Consider the following 18,654-nt stretch of genomic DNA (forward strand, 5'->3'; position numbering starts at 1 on the left):
ATGCACCAGTCACCTGCCTCATGTTTGCTAACCTCTCAGGGTCTTCTTACTATAATCCTCAGCCTGCACCACAGAAGATCAACTGGCTGAGAACCAACAACTTGTAGACCACAATGCCCTATGCCCTCAAGGCTTTTCCCAAAGAAGGTGTAAAAGAATGTTTTGAGGACTGGTGGCACCCATATAATCACTCTACGATCTCCCAATGCACTTGCTTTGAGGGAAGCAATAATATTTAAAGAGCATAGAAGTTGTAGTTGTAGTATGTTGATTTTTAAAGAAAAAACACTTGAAAGCATTTTAAAAAAGATTTTATCTATTCATTTGAGACAGCATAAGAAGGGAAGAGGGTTAGAGGGAGAGGGAGAAGCAGACCCCCTGCCCCACTGAGCAGGGAGCCTGATGTAGGACTTGATCCCAGGACCCTGAGATCACAACCCAAGCCAAAGGCAGATGTCCAACTGACTGAGCCACCCAGATGCCCCTAAGTTAAAATTTATTAAAAGCAGTTATAGTCCTTCATGGAGACATCTCCTAAGCCTTCTGGGCTGAAAGAGCTCTGGTGCATTGAGTCATGATAAAAAGAGGAAAGAGGAGACAAGCTTTACCCACCATTAGAATCACATTTCAAAGGGAGGTTGTGAGGTGTTACTCATCTGTTAAGGATATGGATATTCAAAGACTGGCCTTGAAGGCTCCCAAATACCCTCCATATAATGAAATGATCCAATTTGGCACAGGAGGGGCTGGCATAAGTACGAATTGGACACAATCTGTTTATAGTAATAAGCCATGAGCCTTCAACAGGTGGTGACAGACATCAATATTGAGCCATGAAAACATCTCCTGCTACTTCAGACATGACAGTAGTAAAGTACAGCCTATCTCAAATGTGGCACATCATATTAAGCTGTCAGTCAGTGGGATAAGCTGGGTTTTTCTCACTCAATTCTGAAGGTAAAGCTACTGTATGCAACACCATAATCTTAAGGGATAAATGTCACGTACTGCCATAGAGTAGGTCCTGAAAAATACCTGTCACTAAACACTACTTTTGAGATAAAGCTCTGATGAGAAAATATGCCAGTCTAAGCTCTTAGAGGGATTATTACATGGGGGTACACTCCAAACTTATCTGTCTCACCTTACCAGGATTAAAAAAAATCTTTAGCTGCCATATTTCCCACTATGCCAAATTAAGTCATTTTCTACAGGATCCATTTTTTTCCTCCCAAGCCTCTCCACAAACAATCTTGACTTACCTGAAGTAAAGTAGAAGATATAAACTGCCAGACGAGCACGCAGTAGGTAGCTTAGTCCCTTTATTCTAAGGGCACGCACTTAGGTGAACACGGTAGTTCCCCAAGTCAGAAAGAGTCAAGTGTCATGTTCCTGCTTCCGGGAAAACTAAAGCAGCAATGAAATCCAAAAATGTCTCAGGGGGAACTAAGAACTGTAGTGCTAGGCATTGATAAGAGCAATATTCTCCCCTCTTGCCAGCTTTTTGCAAGCAGAGCTTCCTGTGGGTTAGGGGCCAAGTGAAGAAATAACTGCAAAAAGAAAGAGCTGGGATGCTGAAGACATTACTTCAGCTTCCAACTCTCAAACCATCCTGACAGGGGCTGCTAAGAAGTGCCACTGAACCTTGGCTTCAGTGTGACCTTAGTCTGGCTTGTATCTACACAGACTAGGAATTGAATGACTTTAGGATCTGACTCAAGGCCTTTGAATATTATATCTGCTATCCATTGTTGTTTACTTTCTTTCCTGTGTCCCTTTCCTCCTGGCTCTGTGTTCTGTCATGTATACACATCCCCACTGGTGCTTCTGTTGGCTATCCCACATTTAAAGTTGTCTGGGGGTACCCGGCTGGCTCGGTTGGCAGAGTGTGTGACTCTGCATCTCAGGCTTGTGGGTTCAAGCCCCACAGTGGGTGTAGGGATGACTTAAAAAGAAAATCTTGTTCAAAAAATAATGTTCTATGTACATGGCCTTAAGCCATTTAGAGAAAAGCCACCAGAGAAACCTCAAAAACAAACAAGCAAAGCCCAAATAACATATAACCTATTTTAGTATGAGGGCATGTGAGCTATAGACAAGCAACTGCTGTATATCACTGGCCTGTTCAATGTGATTGCAGTGAGCTGTGCATGTGTTTTTGTGTGTCTGTCCATGTATACACTGTGGCATATAGGTCTCATCTTCCCCTAATTCCTTCGCCATCAAACCAAAGGTTCTGAAGTTCTTCCCATTTTGTTCTGCACAGCAGTGAAAGACTTGTTAGCGCTAGAAACTGGTCCCTCACTATCGAAGTTCTCAAAACATAGTGTTCTTAAAATAAGTGCATTATGAAAACAATCAACTATTCTCCCTCACCTTTCCTAGATTGTAGGGGCAAAATAAGCCATTTTCTTGCTCTCATTTTTGAGATTATTTTTTTAAGTCATCTCTACACCCAGTGTGGGGCTCAAACCCACAACCCTGAGATTAGGAATCACACACTCCACCAACTGGGCCACCAAGCCCTCCTGTTGCTCTCATTTTTATTTTTTTTCTTTTTTTTTAATTTTTTATTTATTTATTTACGATAGTCATACAGAGAGAGAGAGAGGCAGAGACACAGGCGGAGGGAGAAGCAGGCTCCATGCACCGGGAGCCCGACGTGGGATTCGATCCTGGGTCTCCAGGATCACGCCCTGGGCCAAAGGCAGGCGCCAAACCACTGCGCCACCCAGGGATCCCTCATTTTTAAATTTACATTGCATTATGTCAGGAATTGGGTATCAAGTGACCTTGTGTTCACTCCCACTGGTTGATATACCATGGTCTATACCTCCAACCCAGCAGAAGAGAGAAAAATTGTCTCCTTCTCTTTCTTTTCTGCAATATCCGATAGGTCTTGAGACAAGAGCAAACCTCCTCAAGAACTAAGATCATTGCTTTGCATATTTCCTGCTTCTGACTTTCAAACTAAGCAGAGAAATTCTGAAGAGGCATTATGAACATTGGAAGACATGTGTGATTGGGGGGAAATAAAGGAGAATTCATGGTGGGAGGGATGTGTAGATATAATTTCTCAGGTGAAAGGGGAGGTACGATCACATAGGAGGAAGAGGAGTCACCTTCAGTGAGTTCATTCTCTAGTGCCAGGAATCTCATGCACTCCACTCAGAGTCCCAGAGTCATCCTGACAAAATACCAAATGGATATCCTGATTCATAATGGGCAGAAGTGACTAAGTAGAGGGGTGCCTGCGTGGCTCAGCAGTTGAGCATCTGCCTTTGGCTCAGGTCGTGATCCCGCGGTCCTGGGATCAAGTCCTGCATCGGACTCCCCACAGGGAGCCTGCTTCTCCCTCTGCCAATATCTCTGCCTCTCACAAATAAATAAATAAAAATGTTTTTAAAGAAGCAGCAGCAGCAGTAGCAGCAGTGGTGGCAGCTAAGTAGAACTGCCGAGCAGCTAACAGCAGTATTCTGGAGCTGACATCTGGATCCAGGCCCAACCAGCCTAGCAACATGACAAGGAACAAGACCAGCCAGGACTGAGTCATAAAGGGAGCTAAAGCATTGTGCCACAAAGTACAAGCCCTTGTATATACAGAACCAATAAGCTTCAAAGTCACCAGGGAAGCATCAAACCCTATGGGAGGTGTGCCGAGTGTAGGAGAGGCTAGTTGGCCATACACATGGGGCCTAGAACAAAGACTCAGGAGAACTGCAAAGGGGTATAAGGAGCAGGAGACGTGAGGGAAAGGCTAGCCTTTAGGTTGTGGTCAAAGATGTTGGGGGCTGGAAGGCCTGGAGGTTTGGCTGTCCTGTTCTTAAGGTTAAGGGGGAAACACACAGAATCCAGGGGTGGTGGGTGGGGCCTGACAGAGCAGTAGTTGCTCAGGGCTCAGGTGAACACGGGTAGAAAACTGATGAATGGGTAAACAAAATGTGCTACATCTAGACAATGAAATATTATTTGGCCATAAAAAGGAGCGAAGTACTGATCCATGCTACAACTTGGATGAACCTTAAAAACATTATGCTAAAAACAAAACAAAACAAAACAAAAAACAACAAAAACCCCATTTTGCTAAGTCAATGAGTCTATTTATATTGGACATCCAGCATAGGTAAATCTATAGATAGAGACAGGAAGCAGATTCTCAGTTGCCAGAGGCTGGGGGAGGCAGGTAAGTGGGGAATGACTGCTAATGAGTACAAGATCTCTTTTTGGAGACATGTAAAAGTCTTAAAACTAGACAGGGGTGGTGATTATATAATACCACAAATGTGCAAAATGCCACTAAATTATATACCTTAGAATGGTTGATCTTCTGTTATGTGAATTTCACCTCAATAACACACACACGCCTGATATGGATAAGTAGAGCCTCTGCTTTTCTTCTTTGATGCCTCTGAAGGGAAGTCTCCCTGGACTTGTGGGGAAGGACACTGGCTGATTATTTCTCCTTTCTCCTCATTAAATTGTAAACTCCTCAGCCGGGTCAGGCACTGGATTCTACTTATCACTCTGCCCCATTGGGCCCAGTATATAAGAAGTGCTCAGTCTTTGTTGAATGAACTTGAATTATCAGATGCCAAATGTCAAGAGGAGATAGCACTTTTTTTCTAACTAGCAGTTTTTGCACATGTATAAATTTAAGTAGTTCCTGTTACATTAACTTAAAGATAAACATGACTTGACAGTAAAATGGGGCTTAACTTCCAGATGGTATCAAACCATCCAGAAGAAGAATGAAAATTTTAGTCCCTGATCCATATGTTTGGCCTAACAGTCCTGAAAGAGGGGTATAAGGAGGGGGTATGGGGATGTATTCACTAAACTGCTCACTCTACATACAGGTATCTTCAGCACCAGTGCAGGCAAAACCTGTTTAGCTGTTGATAAGCCCAGTGTTAATTTACTCCATGAGATCCTTTATGTTTCTCTTGCTCTCAGGAATGCCCTAATTGAAATTCTCTGTAGTTCCACAAAGGTAAAAGATGGAGGATCTTCCTTCCGCCTTTGGCAACTGTAGGAAATCTTTGCCTGTAGGATACATGGGAGCTCAGATGAAAGAGTGTGCCTCACAGGAGCCAACTTCATTAATTCTAAGATTTCTCAGCTAAATTCCGGAGACAATGTTTATCTCAAGCCAAGATGGCCAGTAGGGTTGGAGTGGGGAGGTCAGAAGGACAAATGATAGGCTTATGTGGTACTCCCTCAGACTAGATCCATGAAAACATTCTCTTCATTCATATTTCAATTGATGGGTTTCATAAGAGCTAACAATTGAATGGATGTGAAATACGACCATATTTAGAGAGGCAATGACTTGTCAAACTCTTGAAAAGTTGAGTGGTCTGTATGTACTTTCATAGAGGAAGGGTATAAATGGCTCTGACAACCCACCTATCATGGATATTGATCCATGTTTTCCTTAGCATCAATATTTTCCTTTTAATCAGGTGTCTCCACTGACAAGTTTTGTTTCCTTTTGGGATCCTTGATTTTCTTAAGTTTTCTTGACTAAAAGTAAAATATTGGAAAAGAATACAAACCCAACCTATAAAGATAACAAGGTTACACCTGATTTGACAATATGAAGTGACAACTGTTACTTAAGACTGAATGAAGGGATCCCTGGGTGGCGCAGCGGTTTGGCGCCTGCCTTTGGCCCAGGGCGCGATCCTGGAGACCCAGGATCGAATCCCACGTCGGGCTCCCGATGCATGGAGCCTGCTTCTCCCTCTGCCTGTGTCTCTGCCTCTCTGTCTCTGTGACTATCATAAATTAAAATAAAAATAAAAAAATAAAAAATAAAAAAAAGACTGAATGAAATGAGAAATTCAATGAAAAGCTCTGGAAAGAGATTTTACTATAGATGAGATGTGCAGTGTGAAGCTAATCTTTACAAATGGTACAAGTCGAGGGCACACATGCCCTCAGGCTACAGAACTGCATATTATTAAATGTATATTTCTGAGTAATTTTTTAAAAAGTCTGGGTTGACACTATTCCCTAGGCCCATCATCACATTAGGTCAGTAATTTAAGTATAGGTTAATTATAACCTGAGGTTACAAACCAAGGAAGAGTTGCTTCCTGGATTACAGTACCCTTATACCATCTACAAATATGTTGTTTCCTTCCTTCCTTCCTTCCTTCCTCCCTTCCTTCCTTCCTTCCTTCCTTCCTTCCCTTTCTCCCTCCCTGGATAGCACATATCAACAATAAAAGCTGTTTTAAAACAATGGATTTTTCAGGAATAGAATTATGGGTTTGAAATAATAGCTTTTCTCTATACTATACCATTCATTTTATTTTATTATTTTGTTTGATACCCTGAGATCTTTAAAGCCAGCAAATTAAACAAAAAAACTTCAGTTAGGGCAGCCCCGGTGGCTCAGTGGTTTAGTGCCATCTTCAGCCCAGGGTGTGATCCTGGAGACCTAGGGGCTGCTTAAAACAGATTAATATTCAGGAATTGTTCTTTTTTTTTTTTTTTTTTACCATATTAGCATCACAGTGGGTAAGTCACTGGGATGGTTTCTCATGAAGCTCATGCAAGAACCACATATTTGACCTGTGGGCATTTTCTTCTTTAAGGATTATATTGTTTATACCTGTTTTACAGCATCTGCTTTTTATAAAGCCAAATACCAACTGCTTTTCTCTGACAATTTTTAAAAAATGTCATAACAGTTAAGTACATTTTCATGATTCTACTTAGAACCTGATGAGATATTAGGATAATAAATATATACTATTTCTCCAGAGTGGAGTGGATTCACGAGGCCATTAATCCCTGTAGCCTGATTCACATTTGCTGGAGAGAAGTCTATCTTCATGCAAGTTCAATGCCTCATCCCATTAGCACCTCGTTCTCACTGTCCCAGGTCAGTAAAACAACTTAGTTGAGAAACAAGCTGTTTTCTGGCATGTGGTTTGCCTTGTGTGGGGAAAAGAAGGGGTTGAGGGTGAAGAAAGAGAAGAAACATGAACTGAGGTTCCAGTATATTCCAGTTGGTTACAGATTTGATGTTTATGACCTCACCTAATAGTGGCAACAACACAGTGAGATGCCTTTCCCTTACAAAAGAGGGCCTTGGGACTTTCTATATTAAGAGACCCACCCAAGGCCCCACGGTGTAAGTAGCAGAACTGGGATGCAAACCCAAGTTTACCTGGCTCCAAAGCCTTCCTCTGGTCCATTACATTACATTGCTAGTTCATTCCATTGGGCATCATGATTAATTATCCCATGACGTGATGTTGGTTCCCACTAGACTGCAAGCTCCTCAAAGCAGGCAACTTGCCTGCTTCACCTGTCTTCACCCTCATATCCCTGGCACCTAGCATGGTGCCTAACCTATAGTATCTCAAAACATAAAAGTATGAATGAATGAATGAACCAGTAAGAAAAAAAAAAAACCCACAGCCTGCCAAAGCTAGAAGGGTTCTAATCCAACCATCTTTCTTTTTTAAGTGGGGAAACCATGGCCCAGAGAGATTAAGTCACTTGCCCTAGGCAACTCATTAGGAAAAGGTTCAGAAATCAGGTTCAAGTATCTTCTATATTTTCCTCGACAAGACGCTGCCACTTGGACAAATAGTTTCAGAAGCCTGTTCATCAACTCCCCATGGTTTCCTAAGCTTTCTACCCTCCTGATTTCATTACTTAATCCCAAAATATGCCTTGTACATGCGAAGCAATGGAGGTTAGGAGTGCCATCAGCCCACTAGAATGAAAGCTCTAGGGACGCCTAGGTAGCTCAGCAGTTGAGCATCTGCCTTTGGCTCAGGGGATCAAGTCCTGTATCAGGCTCCCTGGGAGGAGCCTGCTTCTCCCTCTGCCTGTGTCTCTGCCTCTCTCTGTGTGTCTCTCATGAATAAATAAATAAAATCTTTAAAGAAATCTCTGGGAGGAGAGGAAATTTTGCCTGTTTTCTTCACTTCAACATGACCGGCACTTAGAAGGTGCTCAGTAAGTATTTGCTGAATGAGTGAATATATATTATTTCCTTTTCAGTGACGAGAAAATTCTTCACAGATGACAAATGTTAGTGAATATTATACTAACACTCAATGATCAACCATTTCAGCAACAGTGCTCAGTGAAATGGTACTCCTCTTTCCCTCCCCATTCTTCTTTCCTCTATCTTCATCTATAAAATAGGGGAAAATAATGGCATTTACTTCCGAGGATTGATGTAAGGATAAAAAGAGTTAATATAGGCAAGCCCTTAGCACGGTGCTTAATACGTAGTTAACTCTCACTAATTGATGGCTATTAGTGTGTGTATATGATTTCTGCAAACCAATAAATAAATAAGGGTCCACATAATAGGGAGATGGAAGAAGCCAAAGACAAACAAAAGAGCTGTTTTATGCTCTACATCTTGTAAAATGTCCCTGAATACATATTTCTCAACATGCTTCTAACTTTGTAAATTCTGTAAGGGCTATGGGTTATATAGGTAGCATCTGGCATGTCACAGATGCTCACATGTACATTTCTTCTAGAGTTTTTCTTGTGAAATTAATGAAGGCAGAGAAAAGGTATGACTAACCTTGAGATGAACATACAATGAGTATTTCTTAGACACTGCTATAGTTAACATTCAAAAAAAGATTACCTCTCCACGAGTTCTTGTCCATTCCAGCAAAGAGTGTCGTTTTCAGCCACAGGGCTATGGCTGCAGACATAGCCAGGCAAAGCACTGTAGAAGCTGATGAAAGATTTCAACTTCTGAATTAGTTCCCTGAAAGAAAAGGAAAGCATCTGTGCATCAGAGGCAAGTAAACCCAGTATGAGAAAAGTTTAATTTCCTTATCAGCATGACAGAAAGGCTCTGCCAGGCTGATTAGAGCAATAAATGATTTTAAAAGACATTCTTGGCTACAAGGCCACAATTTAGTTTAAAAAAAATCAATAAAATGATATAGAAAAAAAAAGTTGCTTGCCATATAAGGTGCTGCTCCTATCAGAAGGATGATTTAATTCCAACATTCATTTTCTTACACGTTCAGCTTCCATTTGTTGTTCAGAATGCTGTTACCTACATTCTCAAAGGTGCTGATTACAAGGCACACTGGAGCACGACGTATCTTTTGGTTTCTGGGCATAACTGAGTGCATTGATTGTAATTTACAATGCTATTACCCTAGAGACGGCCTCTTTCCATATAGGCTTGGGCTAATAGTTGCAGATCAGAATTACAGGGTGCTCAGAGCATTGTACGCTCTAGGAAATTCTCCTGACAATATAGTCAGAGAAACTCACATCTGCTAGAAGAGGAAGGTTTCATTGTTCTTTGTCTGTATATTGTGGTAACTATGGGGTGGGGGTGGAGGCAGGAGGGAGTGGATCCTAGTATATTTTATTATTTATTTGCTTTGGCTTTCATGCTACAATAAGACAAATGTGTGTGTGTGTGTGCATGAGAAAAAGAGAGAGACAGAGACAGAGAGAAGAGAGCAAGCAAATAAATATATGCAAAGATGTATAAACACACACACATAAATACCCAGCAAAATTTCTGGCCTATTATCTTGTTTCAGATGCACATGGATACACAAAATAAGACACCAGAGACCAGAGAAAAGTGGATATGCTCTTAAGGAAATATTAAAATATCTATACAATAGATGTCCAATGGTAAACAAGTAAAAATAAAATACTCTTTATTTTTCTAAAGCAATGTTCCTGGTACGAAGGAAGTTAAAGTGTTCTTTATAACCAAGTCTATCTTAACTCTCTACTAAGTTTTTGGAGACTCCCGCCAGGGAATTTGCTGGCAGTGGAGTAATTATTCAATACTGTCTCCAGGCTAAGAATGGACTGGCCTGATATATAGGCCTCTGGAGGAGCCAGAGGCCTGAATCTCATTTGGACACTGGTGGGAGTCCTGAGCCCAGAAAAGCCTTCTGGGGGTTGTTTTCAGATCTGGCCAAAAGAGGAAGAGTGGTAGAAATTATTTTCTTGCATTTTTCCATTTTATTACCATAAAACGATTCATTTCAACTGATGATCTAGAAGGAGGAGAGCATTTACAATACTCAGCACATCTTCACAAAGGCTCGGGTCACAGTAAAGCCAGGGTGATGGACATAACAACTCAAGAAAGGTTATCAGGATATATATAACTCCCGATACCCCAACAGTTGCTTCCTGCCATGCTCAGACCCCCTTGCAGCCTACTCCTGGTGGCTGAGCTTTGTCAACCTCCAAAGTGAAGAGGCTCAATACAGGGCTCTGAAAATAAAAGTCAACATTATAGTTTCTAACAGAAAAAAGATGGGTTCAATTAACGCTAATAGGAGAGATGCTCTGTTTTACAAAGTAATAATACAGTTCCCAAGAGTGGATACTGAAAGAGTAAAGGCTGAGACTAAGTAATTCCCCCCACTCCATGAAGAAATAGAATATGGCCATTAGTCTATGGGAGACGACGGCCTGCTCTTTAATGAAAGACTTTCCCTTAGGCCTCCTCCTACCTCCAAACTCGCTCTAAGATAGCACATGGCAAGAAAAATTGAACTCATGGCAAAGCTTTCCAATTGGCTTCCCTAGAAGTTAAAAAAGCCAAAAAAAAAAAAAACCCACTCAGAACTTCTCCCAGCCCCTGAACCCTTGCAGTTTTCTTAGCTAATCATAAAGATCACTGGCAAGTTGGAGAAGATTCAGAGAGGGTCCATCTAAACATCAAGGGGATCAGAGGATAAGGGGCTGTTGCAAACACAAGACTTCCTACTTTTGCATGGAAGGATATTACTTGGTGGGGTCAAGATAAACGTCTACAAAAACCACAAAGAATGCAAATAAGGTGAGCATGGTCTGGGACATCAAATTCTAGAACTCAGGGGAATCTCTTTGAAACTTGAGGAAGGTAACTTGGGGACAAAAGGCCATCCTATGTCATAGACTACTCATTCCTGCCACGGGATATACAGGATGGACCCCAGAAGAGACTATGCTTTTTGATTAATTATTTTGAATTCAGAACACAGTTTCATTCAGCAGCCATGCTATAATGATGATTGGATTCTCAGCACAGCCCCTGAAAACCTATTAGGAGTCGTAGGTAAGAGCACTGATTTGGAGTCTGATCTAAATAAGCGTCAAATGCTAGGTACTTCCCTCACTTACTTGGCGGGGAAAACTTAGGCAGATTCTATACTCATCTGGGCCTAGCTTTCTTGACTGTAAAATGAAGCTAATGACAGGTCGCTATGATGATTGAGACAATGCATGTAAAGTGTTCAGCATAGTCCCTGGCACAAAGTAATCCCCTCATAACATTAATTGTTGTCAATATTACCATTATTATAAGCCAGTAGAATATGAATATTTAATGAAATATATCTGATATTCTAGGGCAGCCCGGGTGGCTCAGTGGTTTGGTGCTGCCTTTGGCCCAGGACATGATCCTGGAGTCCCAGGATCGAGTCCCATGTCAGGCTCCCTGCATGGAGCCTGCTTCTTCCTCTGCCTGTGTCTCTGCCGCCCCCCTCTGTCTCTCATGAATAAATAAATAAAATCTTTAAAAAAAAGAAATATATATGATATTCCAGATAGTATGCAATATAATTAAGATTCTTTTCAAGTTCCAGGTAACTATTTTCTACATACAAGATGGATAGATCCTTTATCTTTTGAGGTGTATATTAATAAGCACAACTATGTTCTCTCCCCATGTATTTTTCCTGGTATTCTTTTTCAAAGACTAGCTAGCTACTGGGCTGGGTAAACTCCTGGACTAATCTGGTAGAACAGTTTGAATGGCCTTTTTTTTTAAAGATTTTATTTATTTATTCATAGAGACACAGAGAAAGAGAGAGAGGCAGAGAGAGAAGCAGGCTCCATGCAGAGAGCCTGACATGGGACTGGATCCAGGGTCTCCAGAATCACACCCTGGGCTGCAGGCGGTGCTAAACCGCTGTGCCACCGGGGCTGCCCTGGTAGAGCAGTTTGAATGGCCTTTGCCTGGTAAGATGGTAGTGGCCTTCAAAGGGATTGTGAGAAAGAATCAGATGTGGAAGGCCAAGATGAAGTCCAGTTAAACATCAGCTAGTCATCAGGGAAATGCAAATCAAAACCAGAGTGAGATACCACTTCATACCCAGTAGGATGATTATAATAAAAAAAAGACAAAAAAATGAAAAAGACAACAACAAGTGTTGCTGAAGATGTGGAGAAATTGGAACCCTCACATTGCTGGATGGGAATGCAAAATGGTACAGCTGCTGTGGAAAACAGTTCGATTTGGTGACTATATTCACAAAGTATAGAAGTTACCATATGACCCAGCAATTCTACTCCTAGGTATACATACCAAAGAATTATAAATGAGCACTCAAAGAAGTGCATGTATATGCATGTTCAAAGCAATACTATTCACAAAAGCTAGAAGGTGGACTAAGACAGAAGTCCATCAGCTGATGAATGGATAAACAAAAACACAGTCCATATAATGGAATATTATTTGGCCTTATATAGGAATAGAGTATTCACACATGTTGCAATATGGGTGAACCTTGAAAACATTATGCTACGTGAAAGAAGCCAATCACAGAAGACCACATGTTATATGATTACATTTATGTGAAATGTCCAGAATAGGCAAATCTATATAAAGAATAAAGAGATTAGTGGTTGCTTAGGGCTTGGGGGGGCAGAAAGGAGGGTTGAGGGGTGATAGTTAAAGGGCACTTTAACTTGAGGTGATGAAATGGGACTTCTTCTTGAGGTGATGAAAATGTTCTGACATTGATTGTGGTGGCAGTTGCACAACTCTGTGCATGCTAAAAACAGTTGAATTCTATCCTGTAAATGGATGAACTGTTCTACCAGCTGTATTGAGATGTAACCCCAAAAAAGCATAGGGAAGAGGTGAGTTAGGTCTCAGAGGAAGAGAAGCTTGTCCACTAGGAAGAGGGATGCCCCTTGGAGCAATGGATGGAGACAATCAAGAGGGCCAGATGTGGCTGGATGTGAATTACAAGCATCGGTGAGGAGAGAGAAAAGAAATCTGCAAGAGCTGTAAATAATAATTAAAATCTATTTCTTCCTTCATCTTTTAAAATAAGGTCTGTTGGTTTTCTTACAAGAGATAATCACAGTTAATATTTGGATATACTTCCTTCTAGACTCGTCTCTCCCATAACCTTTTATGTTTATTTCTCTAAAAGCCATTCTTCTTGAAACGCAGGTACACAGAGTTCTTTTTGGTTTTGAGAGTGTATTATTCCCATTGGAATCCATGGTGCATTTGATTAGAAAAGAACTTGAGAATAATGAAACAAATGCAGGTTCTCAAATAACTCTCTGGGCCTTTCGGGGTGAGGCAGTCCCCTCCTCCCTGGAGGACAGAGAGCAGGGGTCCAGCACATGCGGCAAACTGGCCAAGACCTATGAGTCCTCCAGTGTGGAGTGGTGTAGGGCTGCTGCTACAGGGTGGGCCATGCCTTCATGCCAAACCTACCTCCAGCAGGAAAAGAGCCCTTGGATTCCAAGAGAAACCTGGATTTTTGAAAATAAATCCAGACACACTATTTTGCAGGCTAGAAGAAAGCTTTTCGAAGCTGTTGGAGAGTTAATGAGCTTTTCAAAAGAGCAACAACAGGTGATAATGTCCTCTGACACTGCTGCCCTGAGGAGCAGCAGAGTGTGACAGGAGCAGTTTACCTCCTCCCGAGTTTACGGGGCCCCCTCTCAGCTCCCCTCTTCTTTGTCACTCACTCCTAAACCCCTTCTGACCCTGGAAGGAATGGTCTTTTGCTTTTATCCTTGCTTTAAATAAAGCCTTCTATCCCTCTGCTTATATAATTTTAAAAGGAGGTGAGGGGAATATTTCCATTTCTCTCTTTAAAGAAGGGTACCTGAAACAAAATTAGGTGACATATTAATTACCCATGTATGACTCAGTCCAGATTTCTTTTCTTTGTACTAGTAGCCCATAACAGACAACAAAAGAACCTCCACCCATGAACTAAGGCAGTCTGCTCAACTGAATTGTCTGGGGGGGGGCGTGGAGGGGTAGAATGTTTGGACAATTAGTTGCCCGGGATGGGAAAAACAACTTGATTAAAGGAAAGGTTCTTTGATTCCAACTCCACTTTCTTCTACTACGTGCATGCCAAACATACCACTTGACATATAAATAGTAGAGCCTAGGGCTCTCACTTAGGTCAAACCCAACACTTGCTTACAGCGGTCTGCTGGGGGGTGGGGGGAAGCCTCTGCATAGAGCATTCTATTCAATGTGTTAAGTGTGGAACTAAAGACAGGGCCCCTTTGCATGCACGAGCCATTTTGAAATATTGCAGCTGGGTGCACATGATCTTCCCTGGCGGGCTCCCATGTCTGCAAGAGGAGCGCCCCCTTCTTGGGTCGTGGGGGAGGGGACTCCCTCAGTTTTCTTGCAGCGATTTGCTTGGGTAGGCATCAAAGCAGCACTAATTGGGAACCACTACAAGTAAAAACAGCCTTTCATCCCCAACTGCAGATCCTGAACTTTTCTCCTTTATCATTAAGGTTCTTTTTTGTTCTTAATATAAAGTAATAGGAGCTCATTATTTAAAAAAAAAATTGAAAACCCAGAAAAGCAAATAAGTGAAAATAATTATCATCGGAATGACACAGGATCATGTTTCATTCTGCGGCAGAGAAACTTTCACAGTCTGACCCCAAATTGTAATTTTCTACTCGTTCTAAAGATGAGCCCATACTTTTTTCTCATGATGTTCCCTTTGCCTGGAACACCCTTCTTTCCTTCCTCCATCTTTTGAATTTCTAGTCTTCCACCAAGGCCTGGACCAAGAGTTACCTTCTCCCAGAAGCCTTTTTTGACTTTTGCAGGAGAGCTAACTTCCCCAGCTATGGTGCTGCCAACCTTTTGGATGCAGCTCTGCTATGACAATTTTGCACCTGGTGTATGAAAATTGTTTATTTGTGTGTGCCTCCCCCTAACTAGGCCAGCAGCTCCTCCTATTCATCAGAGCTTAATCCGTACACAATGCTCAGCATATAGATGGTGTTGACAAATGTTGAAAGAAGTAGAGTCCCATTTAGGGCAGAATGACTTGTACCAGACCCGAAACTCGTTGATTCACTCAGGACATACTTTGTTGTTTTGTTCAGAGGGTGGAAGGCACCACTGAGCTTACAAAGCTGCCTGGCCAAACCAGAGCCGCAGTCTGAGAGGGAGTGGGAGTAAGCATTGATTTTGGACCAGGGAGCTGAGATCAGCTTTTGTTCTTTTCTTTCTAGGTCATTTACTAGTGTCACCTAATCCATTGCCCCTTCAGACCAAGTCAGGGGGGAGGAGAGGAGGGGCAGTGCAGGAAGGGGAGGGTGGAATACACAGATGCAATTTCACAGGGGTGGAGGGACTATGTGACTTTCTCGCACAATAGCGGATGGACCAGCAGCTCAGGACAGAGAAGAGAGGCAGAATAGATGATTCAACTGAGATTTGGGGCTTAGAAAAAGGACAGCTATTCCTCAAGTGTTTCACCAAACTTTATGGGGGTGCATGAATGACACAGTAAACAGCATCATATGGGAAGTGGTAAAAGAGACATTGAAGAGGGCAAAGGAGGGAGAGGCTGACATCTGAGAAGTGTTGAAGATATTAGAGCTGGCAAGGACTATGGAAATCGCAAGGCTTCTATTCTGATTGCTACTTGTGCATCTTGTCCCACCCTGTTTTAAATCTGATGACAGATATGTTCAATATTTCTACCTTAACAGAACACCGAATCCCATGCACAGGCCACCAGTTGAGTATTAAATCGCCTTTAAATTGAACTAAGCTATTTCTAAGATTAGTTGTGTGTTGCAAACTACCCAGTTGGGGGCAGACAAAACAAACAGATGACTTCTGAATGCTACCAAAGGAATCCTGCATTTCTTTGTGTGTTGTTATTTTAATAAGGGAAAGGGCTTTTCAACTCATAATCAGATTCAGACAGCTTGCTCACAATCTCCACAGACTGAACACTACAATAGGGTTCCTTTCCAATTATCATATTTTTAACCGCAGAGCATGAAGCTTGGGCATGGGTGTGAGAGGTGCTGGAGGCACATATATTTTTCTGGACAGTGTGAAATGCTGTGCACAACATACCGAGAAATTTATAGAGGTACTAACTCTGTGCCAAAACAAGCCCTCCTAATAACATAAAATTGCAGGGGCCAGGGCATTGACCAAGAGATCATCTTAATCCCCAAGTTTCCACTCTCCCTAAGAGGGTTTACAATGCCTATTGGAGGGAGTTAAATGAAATCAGATACTCTCCTGTTGTTTTGCTTTCTTATCCTGCAAGAGAATTCAGGAAGAATGGCTCCAATTCGGACTCTAATGCTTCAGTTTGCAAAAGAGATGAGAAGCATCACGGGGTGAGCTCGTGTTCCCAACACCCAAAGGAGCTGTGCCTCACCGCCACTTACTCGAGCCTACAGGCTATGTAGTTTTCTTACTATCTTTTCTTTTATTTTGGGCTTAGCAACGCATTCAAAAATTGATCTACACAAAGGGCCAAATCTGGGTGCCCAGCCATTCATCAATTTTTCCCCCACAGAAATCAACACCATAGAGTCCTCCCTGGTAAGGCGATAGGAAATGGGTCCCACAGAGCCCAAGACAGAGGCGGTGGCAGCAGGACCTTAATAAAGTAGGACCTCCTACTTACTTACTTACTCATAAATGTGTCTAGGTTGGCAGGGTAGCCTCAAATGGGACTGGGTTGGTGTGTTTAGTTTGAATGAGCTCTGCATGTGATTCTGTTACAGATTCATACATCACTTCCTCCGTGAAGGCCTGCTCCCTGGGCAGAGGCTCTCTGTTCCTGTAGGCCTCCTCTAGGGACAGACTCTGGATACTCTTTTGCACTTATAAAACGGTTTTGGAATTATGTTGCATTTAAGACTATTTCCACATTAGACTGCTTTGAAGAGTTGAGATTGTGTCTTGATTTTTGATGCCCAGGACGCATTCTGGCACATAATAGGTATTATATCCTAAATTTCTGCTGAGTTGAACAAAGCAATATATAAAAAATACATATTGTTGTATAATGTTATATAAATATATTACATTTATAATATAGAAATGTAATTTATAATTTAAAAATTCCATTTGTTAATTTTATTTTTAAGTTTTTCTTAAGATTTTATTTTTAAGTAATCTCTGCACCCAAGGTGGGGCTCTTACTCACAATTCCAAGATTAAGAGTTGCATGCTCCACTGACTGATCCAGCTGGGTACTCCTCTTATTAATTTAAGCTAATAATTATATAGTATATTTATATTTTTTAATGTTATTTATAAATAATATAATTATGAATTATATATAATTATAAGTACTATAATTACAAATGAATATTGATTTATTAGTAATTAATTGCATAATATATTCTTTATTATTAATATATAGTAGGTTATATTATAATAATACAATATAAATATATATTGTTCACTGCAGTCCCATTTGCAAGGAGCTTCTCCTAGTTAAAGATCAATGACTGAGGTTAATTTCTCAGATGGTTTGGGCAAAGCATAAAAGCAATGGAGAACAACAGATAAAAAAAAGTCAGGGGTTAAAGAAAGTCTGAAGAAATAACCAAACTTTGTCTTCCCAGAATGACAAAAGGCAGGAAACCACAAATGGAGAGGATGCAGAGAAAAGGGAACCCTCTTACACTGTTGGTGGGAATGTGAACTGGTGCAGCCACCCCGGAAAACTGTGTGGAGGTTCCTCAAAGAGTTAAAAATAGACCTGCCCTATGACCCAGCAATTGCACTGCTGGGGATTTACCTCAAAGATACAGATGCAATGAAACGCCGGGACACCTGCACCCCGATGTTTCTAGCAGCAATGTCCACAATAGCCCAACTGTGGAAGGAGCCTCGGTGTCCATCGAAAGATGAATGGATAAAGAAGGTGTGGTCTATGTATACAATGGAATATTACTCAGCCATTAGAAACGACAAATACCCACCATTTGCTTCAATGTGGATGGAACTGGAGGGTATTATGCTGAGTGAAGTAAGTCAATCGGAGAAGGACAAACATTATATGGTCTCATTCATTTGGGGAATATAAATAATAGTGAAAGGGAATATAAGGGAAGGGAGAAGAAATGGGTAGGAAATATCAGAAAGAGAGACAGAATATGGAAGACTCCTAACTCTGGGAAACGAACTAGGGGTGGTGGAAGGGGAGGAGGGTGGGGGGTGGGGGTGACTGGGTGGCGGGCACTGAGGGGGGCACTTGACGGGATGAGCACTGGGTGTTATTCTGTATGTTGGCAAATTGAACACCAATAAAAAATAAATTTATTATTAAAAAAAAGAATGATAAAAACTTCCCAAAGATCCCTTATACTATAGAAAAATGGTTCTCAAATTCTTTGGTGCCAGGACCCCTGTGGCAGTTTGTAAATATGTCCACAAATTCTTTGATACTCCTTCCTTCAGGAGGTGGAATTTAATTTCCCTCCCCTTGAGTGTGGACTAGAATTGGTAACTCACTTCTAACAAACTGATATCAGAATTGACAGTACATCACTTCCCAGACATGGCCAGAATAGACATCACAGCTCTCACCTTCATGTATTCTGGGGAAGCCAGCAGCCATGTTGTGGGGACACTCA

The 18,654-nt window shown here is 41.6% G+C and overlaps 1 protein-coding gene across 1 annotated transcript in view; it reads right to left on the reverse strand.

Moving 5' to 3' along the window:
• Window positions 1-18,654, reverse strand: part of GPC3 (glypican 3) — a 439,059-nt gene that overhangs the window by 134,871 nt on the left and 285,534 nt on the right. Inside the window, exon 5 of the mRNA XM_055337953.1 lies at window positions 8,633-8,758. Within this exon, the coding sequence (XP_055193928.1) occupies window positions 8,633-8,758 (126 nt within the window). The remainder of the gene's footprint in view (window positions 1-8,632; window positions 8,759-18,654) is intronic.

This window comes from Nyctereutes procyonoides, unplaced genomic scaffold, assembly GCF_905146905.1.
Source record: "Nyctereutes procyonoides isolate TBG_1078 unplaced genomic scaffold, NYPRO_anot_genome, whole genome shotgun sequence".
Taxonomy (NCBI): domain Eukaryota; kingdom Metazoa; phylum Chordata; class Mammalia; order Carnivora; family Canidae; genus Nyctereutes; species Nyctereutes procyonoides.